At 50.6% G+C, this 16,675-nt stretch overlaps 1 protein-coding gene and 1 non-coding gene across 3 annotated transcripts in view; both read left to right on the forward strand.

The window, feature by feature from the left end:
• LOC135907885 (uncharacterized) overlaps positions 1-2,446 on the forward strand; it is a 47,688-nt gene extending 45,242 nt beyond the window's left edge. For both annotated transcript variants that reach the window (XM_070532541.1, XM_065439636.2), the window contains one exon: positions 125-2,446. In XM_070532541.1, the coding sequence (XP_070388642.1) occupies positions 125-2,289 (2,165 nt within the window). In that variant the 3' untranslated portion in view covers positions 2,290-2,446. The remainder of the gene's footprint in view (positions 1-124) is intronic.
• An 11,140-nt stretch (positions 2,447-13,586) lies between these two features.
• Positions 13,587-13,659, forward strand: TRNAK-CUU (transfer RNA lysine (anticodon CUU)). The gene has a single exon. It is a non-coding gene; the product is annotated as a tRNA-Lys (tRNA).
• Positions 13,660-16,675: the final 3,016 nt, after the last annotated feature.

The following is a 16,675-nucleotide window of genomic DNA, read 5'->3' on the forward strand; positions in this document are numbered from 1 at the left end:
CCAGAGGCTCCATGCTGTCGTGTTAGGATTAAACTGCGGGTGCGAATTTATCAGTTTGCTTTCTTAGTTATCTGTCAGTTTTTTCACCAACTGAAATCGCCTTTTTTGCATTTCGTGCTCACAGACGCAGAATGCCTCGACCTTCCACCGTGTAAGACGAGCCGGGATCGCGTGTGCCCCATGTTGATGGAAGTCAACAGACTGAACCCGTCGCTGTGGCCTGTTGGACTGGACCTCACAGAAGCATTTCCAGGACAACTATCTCTGGCCCGTCTCTACACAGCAATCCCACCAAACGATATGCGCTATTTGGAGCCGAGAGCAGCGCGCGAGGACGCTGCGGAAGGCGGCCAACGCGGCGCCACGCAGGCCGAGCAACGCCGGGCACTGAGCATTGTGAGCCATATCCTCAAGCATCATCGGTGTGCCATTGGTGCTGATATCGCCGGATTCGAGTTTTCCGACCATCAAGCGAAACTTCTTTCGAACGCCCTAGTTCAGCCGAAGCCCTCCCTCAGGCAAGTGACCCTAACTTCGGCGCATCCCAATGCGAGGCTCGTCCAAGGATTCGCCGCTGCCGTCCAATCCATGAATTGCCTCGAGGATCTGGCGTGGACCTACGACACCCTCGACGCAGCTGCGGCGAACTCGCTCTCCGCTTTCTTTGCACGAACGTCGACGCTTACCACCCTCGAACTGACCGAGTTACACTTGAAAAGTTCAGACGCTAAAATCTTGTTCGACGGGCTCATGAAGAACTCCACGATAACGACGCTGAGCTTGTCCGCCTGCCTGGTAAATGGCGATCCTGAGACGACTACCGTTCTTCTGGCAAACTACTTGAAAAGAGCAGATTGCAAGGTGCACTCACTAACCTTTCAGAGAAGCTGCGCTGAAAAAGCGCCTTCTCTGGCAGCCGTGATAGATTCCATTAGCTTAAAGAAGAACGTACAAACCTTAGTTATCTCGGGCTTTTTTGAAACAAGGTGGAACTTCCTCCTCATAGCCAAGTTGCTCAACGAAAACAAGAATCTGCGATGCTTGGACGTAATGTGCGCTTCTGAGGACCAGCTCAACGACGGGGAAACGCACATAAGACAACTACGGCGACTCCTGCAGCAACATCATTCAGACCCACACTTTTTCAGGTGGTTAAATGCCTTGGCGAGGCACCCCTCCCTAGAGTACTTGACAGCGGACGTCTCCGGTTTCAGCGTTCGTGAGTGCGAGTCATTATTCAAGGCGCTCGTGAAAACTTCAATCAAGGGCGTGACGGTCACAGGCGTGCGCGACGAAAACGTGGTTGCCATTTTCAGGGCTGTTCGTTCGTCCGGTACGGCTGCGCTCGTCCGCATAGACAGCGCCTACATCGCACGGACTTCAACAGAAGAAATTGCCGATTGCAAAGAGTTATTGACGCAAGTGATCGTGAATACGGACTGCTTTGACACATCGGACGCCATTAAGGAGGCGATGCGTCAACTTTCTCACTGCACCCGCATCTCTTCGTTCAAGCTCAGAGTGAAACGGGAGGCTCCTCTCGAAGCAAGTACCCGCTCTATTATTTTGAGATATCTGGAAACAGCGCATACGCTACGGGAAATCGTGCTGAAATTTCCGAGCAGTTCCGAAGGCGATGACACCGAAGCTGGAGGCCATAGCGATTATCTCAGGACGCTTTCTAAAAGAAATAACATTGAAATGCTTTACTTGGAAAACGTGTGGCTTACAGACGCTGACGCATCTTTTCTGGCTGTGGCGATTGCGAAAAGCAAGTCGCTGTGCGAAATTGCTCTTTGGGCTGATGTCCGCTGTGAAGCGGCAATGGAGACCTTCCTTCGAGAGCTGTCGCCAAGGTTTAATGATAACTACGCTATTTTCGCGCTGATTCACAGCCCCGTCACATGCGCGAAAGAGTGCCTACATGTCCAGGGGGTCGTGCGTCGAAATCTTGCACTGATCACGCTCGCCGCTTACTTCGTTGAAGGCGTTCGCAACAAACGCACTGCAGAAGCCCTGGAGCTTGTAGCCGGCAGTCGTGGGTTAATCAGAAAAGTTCAAGAACTGCTCTCTCTGACTGAAGAAGAGGCGAAAGCAAGAATTTGCGCTAAAGTGAGGGAAATCAAGCGCCTGAACGGTTACATGCGATACGCCGGTGTCGTTAGAAATACGGTGAAATGCAAAGAACGCTCGAAGAGTAAGGGGCTTCAGCTGGACCGCCTTCACGAAGACTGCTGGCAACATATTCGACAGTATCTCAAGGTAACTGACGTCTTGGACAGTGATTAGACTTTCATCTTCGCTTCCTGAAGAGGGCGCGACATGTTCTGTAGAAGGACGGACCAGTGCCTCGTTCCTGCGTGCCTCTGAACCAGACGAAATAGAGCAAATGATGTGTGATGCTTGACGATTAGGTTTATTATATAAAACTGAACAATGTCGCTTTCATTTCCCTCTCCTTTTAATTGGGTTTTAATACACCACTCCAATTTCACACGCGACTCTTCAAACACTATTCGCGTATGCGGCACTAGGAGCCGCATACATATTCGAAGCCAACAAATCGATGGGGCACATACAGGGCCAACACAGGGTATTGCACAACGTGTGTATAACGTTGTGCAATTTATTGTACTCTAGCGGCCAGAATTTAGAGTGGCGCCTTCTCGCGAGTTACGTCCCGGCCAGGACGCCGCGCGCTCCGGCTCGCTCGGGTGACGCACGTGTTCGTTCGCTTCGTCCATGCTAGGAATTAAGTACGCGCGCGAGCCATGCTTCCTGACGGTTGTTTGGGCTGCTTCTTGCTTTCATACTTAAACTTCAGTTGGATTTTTTTTTTTTCGAAACGGGGCGACTCATGAAAATATCAGGCCTGGATATTGGAAGCTGCGTATCGTTGAAGGTGTTTACTACTCTTGCAATGCAAAGGTGCTCCACGTATGCCACCAAATATTGTTGAAAAATATTGCCTCCAAATTCAGCGCGTAAAAGTTTGAGTGATATTTTGCTCAGAATGGGATGATTTCGTCAATTCTGTAGTTCACTGACCCACTGACCTCCAGCGAAGCGCAAGTTAGAGGGGTGCTGTGCACACGGCCGTTTCACCAGCTTTGCGCAAAACACCCTCTTATTCTCAATTTTACACCCTTGCCGCTAACACACCTTCGGTCGCTGTCTCACACACCCGCCTTGCCCCCGCTCCCCTTAAAAGGCACGCTAGAATCAGATACAACTCAAGTCTGCAGTGGAGCCCCACCCACGCCCTCAGAACCACCAGCCACTATTCCTCCGCGAAGCTCCAAATAGTTCGTACTTCAAACTTTCCCTGTTACCTAAATAACGCGGTAACCACAAAAATAAAATAATAAGCTCGTAATGTTGGATGTTTTCTCTCGTCTGTTAGAGCGGTATACGGTAAAAACCTAATTCTTTATAGAACTGAAATAAAAGGCTTACTTAGCTGCAACTATTTATTGCCAAGTTTCACTTCAGTTGGCAGTGAAGTTTCACGAGTAAAACGGGGTCAGCAGTGAAGTGAACTGTACTGCGGACTTTTGAAGAGTGAAATGCTCTGACTCCATACACTTTGTCCATATCTGTTGCACATGTCATTGCTTCCTCCTATGAAAAGACACTTCAAGAACAGCAGACGCTCTGGAGGTATCAAGTACGAGGCCATCTTGAAATGCTCGCATGACGAAGATTTTGTCTGCTTCTGTGACTGGCTGAGGCAGTAACAACCTCGCGTGCTCTGTACGCCTTGGTTACAAACTGCTGTTTTTCAAGTTGAATGCTACTATACCTGTATATACTGTGCTGAGGAAAGCATACCTCCCCTTGAAAAAGACAAGCCGATTATAGTCGAAACGTTGGCTCCCACTTTTAGCTTATTCACGTTTTGCTCAGTGTCTTCAATTTCCATCTCCCGCCTTCGTGTTTTCCCCAAGATTTTCTGTAGCAGGCTTACTCTAGGTAGGGCAGCTGGAAACTTCTCGGCCTATCAATGAAAGGTGGTGAGGTGCTCAGTCGTTCGTGGCCATTTTACAACGTATTCTCCTTTCAGCGCCACACACTTTTACGTGCAAGCATAATTGGCCAGGCAGGACCCATATTCTGTAAGGCTCCGGTTTCCGAAGAATTCGCTTTGCGAGCAGCGATTGGTCGCCGCCTAGGTGATGCCATCGCCTCGGGGCGAGTACGCATATTATGGTGACGTCACGCACTTGTCAATCATGTGGAACCCAAATTTGTCGTCTACTACTAAGCGAAGTGGCGCGAGGTGCTTCGGTGTCATCCAAAGCGCCGTGTGCCGTGTGCAGAGCCTGTGCGTGCCGTGTGCAAAGACGAGATCGGCGCTCCGAGCAAAATGGCCTCGATGGTGATCCCTGTGACACCTGTGTTAGTGCTGTTGGCGAGCGTCCGTGAGAGACAATGACGACCTATGGAGCTATAGCGTAAGGCTATTCCAAACGTTTCTCTTCCGATCCTGCAATCAGCCCTCCGCGGTTTGCCAAAATAATTTTTGAACCACCCCCAATCCGCCCGTCTGTCACGTGACGTCACGAAAACCGCGATAGCTACCCATATGATATTACGCGTACACACTGATTATGCTTCACTGGACCGATGAAAAAAAAAGTTATTTCTGGTTCGACACCTTTTAGCCATTAACCACATGCTATTGGTCAAACGTTTCCGGACTGCCCCACTTCACCTGCCTGTCACGCGACGTCACAAAACAGCAAAACCTCACCGCGTCAAAGTGACGTGTACTCGTTAAAGATGCATTAATATGCCGAACAGAGCTGCATTTTTTTCTGAATAGCCGCAGCCTGCCCCGTTTCGAAAAGAATAAAATCCGGCTGCCGCCGATCGCTCAGGCACTGGCTACTCGCACCTGCCGGATAGCATGGGTTTATTTGCGCACAATAACGCTTTTTGCGTGGCCGTACCGTTTTCAAGCACTTCAGGCCCGTTTAGGACCTCGCTCTGCCAACCCTTCTTTGCTGAGGATCCATTTTAGTGGCATTCTTAACATTTTGTTGCATGCCGCCGCGATTTTCGACCAGCCACCTCAAGCCAAATAAGGGAAAACAGACCAATCGCAGACGCCGGCACCACCCGGTTATCAATATTCAGTGCACTGGCTCGGCCCCATCGAATCCCTCTCCACTTGAGCGTGATCCTCGCCTCCTGACCGCCAATTAGATAAGACAAGCCGCTCACTGTAAGCAATGTTATTCGTTTTTTAAAGCAAACAAGAGTGACCTCCTATAAACGAGGAGAGCGTTTGATTGGTCTGTTCAGACAACACTGTGGGTCACCACCCGATGCTTGTGTCGTCGCTTACGAAAATTTGACGTCAGAAGATTCGAATAAAAACATATCGGAATAGGTTTACGCTATTGGGCATCTCGGCATCGAATGACCATCTCCAAAAGAACCGTGCACGGTCTGTGCGAGGAGCTTGAGGTTGTTTTTGGGCCGCAGCGCATAAGTTTCGTTGATACTGTGGCCAAAGGGCTGTGCGCATTGCAAATTTTGTGACTGGAAGTTTCCACCAGTGCGTGGCCAACGAGCAAACCGGCGTACGCGGTTCAATCTCGCGCACGCGAGCGAGGAACGCGACAAGGTTAGGGTACGTGCTACTTGGTATTCCATTGTTTCGAACATCAGTTACAGCGCATACATAGACAAGGGACCAAAATACAAGCGCTGTTACTTCCAACTGATTTTCATTGTATCAGATTTTAGACACCAAGACAAAAACGCCCCCCATAAAGCATCAAACCGACATGAGTATGCATTCAAAATACAAAGTAACCACGACCGCCGCCTAAGATAAACCAGAGCGCTTGTCTTCGTCGTTCTTTTGGTCGCTTGTCTATGTATGCGCTGTAAGTGATGTTTGAAACAGAGGAACGCGACCCGGGTGCGTGCCCTTTCCTGCCGCGCGCAAGGCAGTGGGGTCATGTGAGGGAGGAGGGGCGTTCTCCGGCGGCTGCTAGGGTGCATCGATGTCCTGCTCGCCCGCCGCTCCGTACAAAGTGGAGTACAGAGTTTGAACTAAATTAACTAGTACGGTGTCGCGCGTGCACAGGTAAACATAAACACATCTCGCTCGATGACAGCGGAAACTAACTGTGAAAACACTGGAGTTAGGAATCGCGGCAGTAGCCGCGAACCAATTCACCTCCGTGCATCTGTCGCTTCAACACGAACGAAACGGTGAAAGCACATCGCATACGAAGCTACCGGCACTACGCGCAGTCTGCAAACATTGCAGATCACTTTGAAGATGAGGCCACGCAAGCACACTTTGGCCACGTCACAGATCGCTTTCAGACACACGAGCGCCGTCAACGCGTCCCTACGGTGTACGCCAAAGGTGTCGACTACGGCGTCCGCGATTCGCGTGGCCAGTGCCATCATAGACGCCGCGATGGTATCCACTCTGTATGGAGTGGCAGGCGAGGCACCCCAAAGCCACTGCCATTTCAAGGCCTCCGCACGCCGGTGTGACGTAACGCTAGTCGGATGGGCCAGACAGTCGACGCCGTCGGTGTCTCCGCACCTAGGTTCGCTGCGCTTGCAGGGTGTCTGCGCGTCGCGGTTACTATGGCTTCGGAAAATTAGTGCTGTCCTTAAATTGACAGCAACCTAGCAATGCATATGCTTCAGCTCCAAAGCAAGACACGTATAGCTGACGCAAAAAATAAGGGGGAGCCGCTGGTTCACCTCAGTCAACACCACCATCGAAAGCAACATTCTTTCATACCTTCCTTAGATTACTTGACTGGCGACATTGTTTTTTGCGTGTATCATAACATGACCTGTCTTACTGTCCTTGTGATGTTTGGTCGGGGCCAAGACAAGCAAACTGCATGCTGCTTAGTCACTTTAACCTTAGACGGAAAGAGAGAAATAGCAAAACTGCATATTGAAGACACATAATATACTTTATTCACAAATGGTAACAACTGCATTCTGAAACAAACATTTTAAATCTTCCATACACAATTGCCATTGTCGCTCTTGCATTGTGTAAAACAGTTCTTGCTACATCAACGAATATCGAGGTTCACCTTATTGGTGAAAATATTAACAGTATAGGGTCACGCGCACTTGATACTCATATAGAATAAGCTTCCGCCTTTCTTGTACCATTTCTTGTGTTTCTTTTATTTCCACCCAACTAGTTTGAAGGTGTTCTTGGTCTTCTAAAATGCTGAGATAATGGTGAAAAGTAAGCCGAAAAGGAAAGGCCTACTCTCTATCTTGAAGGAAAACATCCAATAATGGATTGCGGTAGCATGAAGAGTTCCAATCATAAACATGTGTCACGATACATTCAAACGCTAACATTTGGAATGGCCAAAATGCAGGATTTAAATTTGGTAATGAAGACAAATCCTAGCCACTCCACAGGTTTGTTTTTGCAAGGGTTCTGTCAACACAAGCATACGTAGATCTTCAACAAAACAGAGCTTCATGAATAAAAAATAAGGAATGAGAAAGGCCTTCCAGGTCTGCAATTTTCGATCATTTTTGGTGTTGCGTAATTTGTCATTTTCTATGCGCCACAAGTTGTTCAGCAGTGTATTCACTGCAGCACTTACAACATGCTCCATTACCTCCTGTGCAGGATGACCGAAATCACACACATCTACATCCTCGAAGTCTGGAAGGGTAGCGAATACAAGGCCGACAAGAGTATCTTTCTGCCTAGGAAGGCTGAAAAATCGTGGGGCATATTCTGGTGTGCCGAGCTTACCCAATATAATTTCAGTAAATAGTACAGCATTAACTACAACTGCTCGTGGAAACTTCAGCCCACCCCTCGTCATATTCGCGATTAATGCATTCTCAGTATCACCTAGATTGACGTCTCGCATCACAAGGTTTCCACTGCAAGAACCGCATGTCAACTTTTTGAGAGCTGCATGAGCACAATAGCTGGTAACTTGGGTTAGTGCCGGTAGCCTTGACGTTTTTTTTTTCTTAATGTCAGAGTCGGTCACAGTGACTTGAAACCGGCCGTTTACTGAATTTACACTTGTCTCCAACGTGCTCGCACTCGGTGGTAGTAGCACATCCAAATCTGAACAATTCCAGAACCTTCTGTAAACGCATTTTGTCTTCGGATTCACATATCTGCCTTATAGGCACGTTGCAATTGGCACCAGACAATTGCTGGTACTTTCCGAAGCGATCCTCCAAGCTGTAAGTTTGAAATTTGCCCGAAAGAACAGACTCAAAATGAAGCTCTTTGAGACAGTATATGGCAAGTTCATGCAAGGCGTGGGTAGTGCAATTGGGTAGTGTGGCTAAAAGCTGTGTGCATTTCACGTGTCAGACGGCCATTATGTTTAAGGCTTCCCCAATGATCAAGCCATTGAACTATTCTCTCCAAGAATTCTAGTTGAGGACATGACGATAAAACTATTGGACCTTGCAGCTGACCTCGCAACCGCTGTCCTTTTCTTGGCGTCTTGACGTTAACAATGTTCCAACAAGTCATAATGGTGTCGACATATTGAGATGTTTCCTTTACATGATGGAACGTTGCGGCACTAAGAGCAGCAACAGTAGATGAGTTCAAAATCTTTAAGACCAGTTTAACGCTCTGCCGCTCCATGTTCGAGCGGTTCAGTGCCTTCAAAGTGAGCATTGGCGATAGCTTCAAGGGCTCAAGCTTTTCATCTTCATGTGCTCATGTTTTCAGCTTCGTGCAACTGGCATAATACCTTGAAAGATACTGTATCTTTGATTCAGGCTCCTCACTCTTCAGTTCAGGAAAGTACATGTAATTGCCAATGTTTCTTTTATTCAGCCATTTATTTCTTATACACTTTAGTATGTGAACTGGGTCCACCACGAAAAACAGGGGTCGTGATGGGTCAGTAGGATTCTGGTAAACAATGCTGACATTTGCCGTCTTAGCGAAGTAGGACATGGCTTTTCTCTTTATGGTGTTATTGTCTGAGATCAGTGCTATCATTCTAAAACCAGATGCCTCTAGATCAAGAATAATCTTCCGAATGAAGTCGTCCAGCGCCTTAGCAGGTGCCACATGAAGAATGTGTACAACATCCTTGTTTGAAGAAAGCAGGCCCTGTATCATAAATGCGTGGGCAGTTTTTGCCGCAGTCGATGAATTTACCGCAGAACCAGTAACAAAGCCAGCCTCGTAATAAAAAAATGATTGAATGTAAACCTCATCAATTATTAACGTTACAGTCTTTTCATGCTCTTTATAAGTGCTTGCAATACGCTTTGCATAGGGAAGGAAGCTACATTCATGCTGCTCCGTTGCAGGGCTTACTTCGTACGATGAACACAGTCTTCTGATCGTATTAGGATCTGGCATCTTAAGCTTTAACGACCTTCTCAGGAATCTGTATGCATGAGGTGAAATTGTGAACAAAAGGCTAGCAGAAACCAATAAATCGGGGGGATATCGGCCAGCATTATTGAAAACAAGATCAACTTGACTCTTCAAATATTGAATCGCTTCCAAATGCCATTCTTGCAACTCGCATGCGAAATGTTTTCCACTTACTTCCTCTAGCAACGTCGAAACCAATGTCAGTAGATGACGGACCTTTTCAGAACGCTCAGTGCTGATATCCTTATGTGTCTGCTCGATCATCTGTAACACACTTCTTTAAATCTCACAAGTGGCACTTTTCAGGAACTAACATATCACCACACTTCCTCACACCCGTTTCACCAAAAAATACTTCGACGCGCAGATCTGTGGACACGATCACCGAAGCACGGACTGCAGGAGCAGATTGAAGTGACAAGTCCAAAAAGAAAACCTTGGAGCCCTTGTTCATTGCTGTCCAGAAGTCAGAATTCTGAAAGCTTAGCAAGGCCTTCAGCAAGTCCGCAAAACTACCATTACCAACCACATTTCTGGCGTCCTCTTCTGCTTGGTTTTGCTGTGAAAGTTTGCAAAGATGCGGCTTCCAAGCGCGCTCTTTTCGCACCCGACGCTTCTCGAACGCACGCTTGCGACGCGATAAACAGGCAAGGCAATTGGGAAACAAGCTCGGAACAGCAGTTTTGTTGAGACGAATGTTTCTCATGGCAACTACGACCACTTTCCTGTCTTGATGTCCGTGTAAGATGTCGTCTTCAAGTAATCCGATGGCAGGAATAGCTTTTCACAGAGCTGAAATTAAAAAAAAAAGCCGTTACCGATATGACGCTCCACCAAAATGTAGAATTTACGAGCGCGTCGACAGGCGCAGAGACCCATCTATTGTGCGCACGTGCACGGATACATTGGGCACTATGCTGACGAAACCTATTCGTCTGGAAACCCAGAATAACAACAGAGAGAAGGAATGCTTACCACTGTGTACTTCGCTGCCGAGAAGTAATTCCGAGGAACAGCTCTCGTCCATGATGCCCGAATCGCTCGCTCAGATGAGAACTTGTGCACTCGGACACTTGGTCCTCCGTCATAATTGGACTTGCAGTTTGGTGCGCAACAACAGCCAGGCATCATTGCGCTTCTGCGTACGACGAACCACGCATAGTCGAGGAAAAGCAATCGCGTTTACGGTGCAGCATGCCCCACCAAAGCCACCTAGAAAAAGCTCCACGCGATGCCGCTTTAGCGTTGCAGTCACGGAGAAAATTCGTTTTCACAACTCGCACCGCGTTGTAAAAACGCAGCGCTCTCCCATCCGCCGCTACCATCCGACTCTCGTGACGTATTGAGAAGGAGAGGAGGTGATGCGCTGACCTTTTGGGCACCCTAGCATCCGCCGGAGAAGAACGCCCCTCCTCCCTCGCCTCACCACCCTGCCTCGTGCGCCAAAGCAGAGGGCACGCATCTGGCCGGCGTTCCTCGCCTGCGCACGCGAGGTTGAACCACGTTCGCCGGCTTACCCGCACACGTTTTCCCTCACACGGAACCTCACGGCGATGGCGACGGCAGAAATGCGCTTGGAGTGTCCATACAAATGTGATCGCAATAATTAAATAGCGACCCAAGGAAGAGGCCGCATTTATACCAGAAAGGTCAACCTCGTGCATAGCGTTTTGTTTAGACGCCGCAGTGCTCGCTGTGCATGTTCGCTGCGGCTCTTTTTTGCATGTTTAGCAATGGCGCGTTCCCTGTGAGACACCACCTTGCATCGTCGACATCAGCGTATCGACCGCGTTCGCGCCCTTTCCGTTTGTGCTTCGACGGTGCGGTGATCGCTGCAAATGTTCGCGGCATATCTTTGCATGCCTAGCACTTGCGCTTTCCCCGAGGCACAACAGGCGTCGCACCGTCGAGATCAATGTAGCGACCACGTTCGCGCCATTTAAGTTGGTGTTTCGACACAGTAAGGCTCGCTGTGCATGTTCGCGGCGTTCATACGCTTGTGCGTAACATGTGCTGCCGAAGTGAAACGCCTCTAGTTATTCCGCCAGTGCTGCAGGCCCAGATCCCTTCTAGAATGCTTCATCCTCGACGTCAAAAAAGTCCGCCACCGAAGCCATGACACCACTATCCGAGAGAAAATGGGCTCCACTTAAGTGTTCCCTAGGCCGAGGGAAAATATGATTCTTAGGGAGGTAAATCTGGCGAGTAGGGAGGATGTGGAAGCAGTTACAAGCCAGATGACTCGATGGCGGACACTGAAATGGTAGACTTGTGCACCATTGCGTTGTCTCAGTGGACACGGTTCTTCAGCATTTCAAGCCGTTTCGCCTTGATGGCCTCCCACAAACGCTTCAGCCGGGCAGCATAATATGCACCGTTCAGTGTGCCACACTTTTTTAGGTACTCAATTCAAGATCTGACAACTCTGGCATCCTAAATACAGACCATCACCTTGCCAGCTGGCGGGACTGATTTCAATTTTCAGGGGTTGGGGAGAAGGGGTGTTTCCACTCTTTTTATTGCACCTTCGACTCGGGCTGAAGATGCGGTACTCATGCATCATTCATGATCACAAAACATTTGAGAAAATTTACAGGATCTGCTTCAAGGAGGGTCAACTTTTCGGCAGACATCACGTCTCTCTGGCGATTGTTTTCATTAGTCACCATTTTTGAATCCCCCGAATCGACACCTAGCGCATATCGAGTACAAGTGTTAGGATGTGTGCAACTAGTTCCAGGGACATTCCCACCTTATCTGCGATGAAATGTTCTGTCACACGCCTGTCTGTCATTACAGTATCCTGGACTGTTCTCCCCTTCGTGCGGAAAAGTGGACACAGGTCTTCTCCCTCTTCAATACAGCCACCAAATTTTTCACTGTAGAATGGGATGGAGAATGGTTCTCTAATGTTTCCATCATGTTTTTGAGAACGCCATGGCCACTTATGCATTTTTTCAGCAGGTATATTTGCCGGTTCGCTAGCTGTATCCATTTTTCAGACATATTTTTGTCACCTTCTGCATTCCGGTATTCAATATCTAAAACAAAGAATACGCTATTAGTGAGAAATATGCAACCTGACAGTCACTGAAAGGCGGCTTACATCCGCGGAACAAAGTACATAGGCCCAATGGGCAGATGCCTGAAAGACAGGCTTCGAGGCCAAAACAATATTCTATATAGGGCGGTGCAAGGCCATCTGGGTTTGCACGGTCGGGATTGTGGTTGTGAGCTCAATGACTGCAAGCTTGTAGCCAAACACAATAATCAGACGACACGAGAGATAATTGAAGCGGCAGACATTTTTCGCCTTAGGAAAAACGGCGTCAGTGTGGCTTCGTTGGGGCTATCACAGAAAGAACTGAGTTATCTTAACGAGCCGAATTATGCGAATAGTGAGCGATACATGCCTAAATCACCGACGTGTGTGTCTCGAGTATGGTACTTGGTATTTACAATTTAACTGACCATTCTTATATTTCGAATGCACGTGTGTAAGACTGTTTAGTTGATTACAGGCGCATATTTTATGATGTCTTTCATATTACGTCACACTCATATTTGTGCAGAACCACTCGACTCCCTACCATTAAAACCAGTTCAAAGATTGCGCTTGTTCAAAGATTGCGTTTCCTAGCCCTAGTTTCAAGTGGTTCGCAAGCAACATTTATCATGTATTATCTACTATGGCTTGTGGGAACTGCGTAGCCCATTTCGTTGCAGCGCCATAGCGCAGCACGTTTTGGGCACAGGAGCCGCAGAGCGGCGAGGTCGCTTTCGAACTTCGCGCGCGCGGTCTACCGCTTTCCCTCTCTCTCGTTCCTCCGAGGGCACCGAACGGCAGCGGGACCGTAAACACTTGCTGCTGTCCACCCCCGAACGGCCCAGGGGCTCACCCGATTGGTCTGTTTGGGTGGGAACCAGCGTTCCTTCTCTCCTGGCGATTCAAGTCGACCGAGGAGCGGCAACGCGGGGAGAAGCTCTCGGACAGCGAAACGGTGCGTACTCACTTCCGTTTCTCCCGGTCATCCCTTTGGTTGGCCGGTCTCGCCGAAGGTCGTCGACCCGAAGCGGTTGCGTACCTGTTCGCTGCTCCTGTTCTGAAGGCTAGGCCCAAGAGACGCGGCTCACTTGAGGTGCGCGGTCGTACTGCGCCGAGTCGCCCTCGGAGGCAACCCCGAGCTGAAAGAACGTTGCCCGGCTAGCTCAGTCGGTATAGCATGAGACTCTTAATCTCAGGGCCGTGGGTTCGAGCCCCATGTTGGGCGCCACTTTGTGGTCTCCGCCTATAGCGGTGCTCCGCCGGGAGTCACCTAGACTACCGCGCGGGTCCGAGGATCCGAGCCCTTCAGGGGGACGACCAGCTCAGCCGCGTGTGTAGCGTGTGCCCGAAGCGGACGCTCGTTCGGTCTCCTCTGGGAGCGAAACAGAGCGCCGCAAGGAGAAGGCCCAGAGTACAAGGAAGGTGTTTAATATACGACCACCTAGGCGTTCAGGATATCTGCTACACCCGTATCGGCGCGGGGCTCGTGAGCCGAAGCTCCCGAAAGTCAAGGGGTGAGACTAAAAACGCGGTAGCACACCGCTATACGGGAGGATGGCTCCCAACGACTGTTGCGCAGGCCGCGTACGTCCTTTGGCACGGGGAAATCGAGTATGGCTCGAAGTTTCTCCCCGTCCGGCTCAATGGAGCCGCTGCCCAGCGTTAATCCGAGTAATTGAACTCGAGTTTGCGCGATCTTACGCTTTCGCCAGATTCAAAGTCATCCCGCCAGTCCATACCCTCTCGAGCACATCGGCAACATGGGTCAAGTACTCTTCGAAGGTTCGTGAATAAATCACGATGTCGTCGAGGTAGCATAAGCAGTGTGACCACTTGGCTTCCCGGAGAACGCGGTCCATCAGCCTTTGAAAGGTCGCCGGACCATTACAGAGGTCAAAGGGCATACGAGTAAACTCGAACAACCCTCTGTGGCGCGTGAACGCGGTCTTGCACCGGTCACGATCATCCATCCGGACCTGTAGGTAACCTTTGGAGGCATCTAGCGTAGTAAAGTACCTCGCACTGCTCAGGTTTCCTACAATGGAGCTAATCGTCGGGAGCGGGTAGGCATCCTTTCGAGTCACTCCGTTCAGACGGCGGTAGTCTGCGCAAAGGCGCTGACTGCCATCTTTCTTAGGCACCAACACAATTGGAGACGTCCAGGCACTGGAAGAGCGTCGGACAATGTCCGTCGCTAGCATCTCATCCAGCAAACCATCAATCACCTGCCTCTTGGCCAGACTGACAGGCCTAGGGTTGCACTTCAGTGGAAGCGCATCACCGGTCTCGATCTTGTGGCTCACTAGATCGGTACAGCCAGGTATAGATCGGTGAATAGCTCATCGTATTAGCGTAATAGTGACGACAACCGAGCCTTCTGCGCATCTCCCAAGTGAATCGCACTGGCGGCCAACGTATGTAGTGCCTTAACGTGCCGTGCTGCTTTATTCCAATGGGGGCTAGGAACAGGCAAGCGCACAGCGCAGGGGCTTGCCCCCGAACTTTGCGCGCGGCACGGTCCGAAGGCCTCTTCTGCATGGGCAAGAGTCGGCGCCGGCGGGCTGATGAACGGTTTAAGCGAGGAAAAAGGTCCGTCGCGATAGCCACCATTAGCAATGTCCACTACGATCCCGGTTTTCAGGAGAATGTCCCGTCCGAGAATCACAGGAACACTGAGCCCTGGGAGGTGAATGAAACGTTTGCGTCTCAGTCATTCCCCCCATCTGACGGTCAGCCTTGCGGCGCCTGCCGAATGGGCCACGACTTTCGCAAGGTTGAAAGTCGTTCGGCTGTCTCTCAAGCGCACTGCATGCTTGCTCAAATGGGAGAAAGCCTCATCGCCAAACAACGAGGCGCTAGCGCCCGTGTCCAGTGGCGCCGCAAATTCACGACCAGCAAGGGTGATCGGAATAAACGGCGCGTGCGCACCAGCATCACAGCTTGCCCGGTACGCACAGGGAGCTGACAAGGGTTCGGCCGATCGTGCGCTCACGAGCGACCGTGGTTTCCGTTTCCCTGCCTCGCCGGAGGCCTGTCAACGGTGCAATCCCTTGCCATGTGACCGCGCTGCGAACAGCGGAAAGAGCGCATTCCAGCCCGATCTCGATCACGGGCTGGATCCGCTGCTCTCCTTCCGGGTTGGTTCGACGGAGTGCCGCGGGGCTCTATTTTGAGGCTCCCCAACGCGATAAGGCGGATGACGTCCCTTTACGCGCGTTTCGAGCGACGGCGTAGTCAAAGCTACGCGCCTCTCATAGGAGAACGGGTCCAGAGCTCGTTCGCACAGCTCCCAGTTGTTCGTCCCGCTTGTTGCTACACAGGCAGCCTCAGCGGGGCGCCGGGGGGGGAAAGGGCATGGCTCCTCCCCACGCACAGCGCGGCTCAAGGGCCTCGCTGACCGGCGGTGGCAGGCGGTACGCGCGAGTGGAGAGAATGTCCCCCTGTATGCGCTTCGCCTCGGCGGCCAGTTCCTCTAAATCACGGAACCGACTGCCACGCAGGTAGGCCGAAAAATTCGGGTGTGCCTGCCGCATCACCCGGTCGACACGTTCCTCGTTTGAGGCTTGGGGCTCAGCGATAGAGAACAACTCTTCCATTGCTCGCACATATTCCTGCAATGACTCATCCGGAGCCTGCGTGCGTCGCTCCAGCTCTCGCCGCATCCTACCATGGTAGCCTGCGGGTAGGAATTCGCGTAGGAAGGCCACGCGAAACTCCCCGAGGTTTGCTGCTCGGTGGCCGACAAGTCGTTACCACCTGGCAGCCGCATCAGTCAGTGCTGCCGGAACGACGTGTCCTAGCACCTCGTGTTCATCCAATCCCATGGCTCTTTGATAATGCGCCAGGTTTTCCATGAATTCTCGGGAACTCACCAGGTCGCCATATCCACGGTATATCGGAATGGCCAACTTCACCGCAGGGTGAGTGAGCCTCGGCGTAGCGACAAGTGCTTTCACTGCCTCAGAGAGGGTTTGGATCATGCCTGCAGCGTTGCGCAGCAACGTGTCTGCTCCAGCTTCGCAGGAAACTGTTGCGGCGTTGCAGGTGCTCTCGAGCGAAGGAGCTGTGGCTCCCAACTCGATAAGCGGCGCGGAATCCAAGGGGGTTCCGTTCGCCCCAGCCCCGGAACAAATGTGGTTCCTCGGGGGACCGTCCCGTTGCCTTCCGTCGCTACTGAGAGCGGTGGAGTCGCTTAAGCCACGTTCGGCCAGCGTTGACAAAATGGGTCATTGCTCCGATGC

The sequence above is a fragment of the Dermacentor albipictus genome, chromosome 1 (genome assembly GCF_038994185.2).
Source record: "Dermacentor albipictus isolate Rhodes 1998 colony chromosome 1, USDA_Dalb.pri_finalv2, whole genome shotgun sequence".
Lineage (NCBI taxonomy): Eukaryota > Metazoa > Arthropoda > Arachnida > Ixodida > Ixodidae > Dermacentor > Dermacentor albipictus.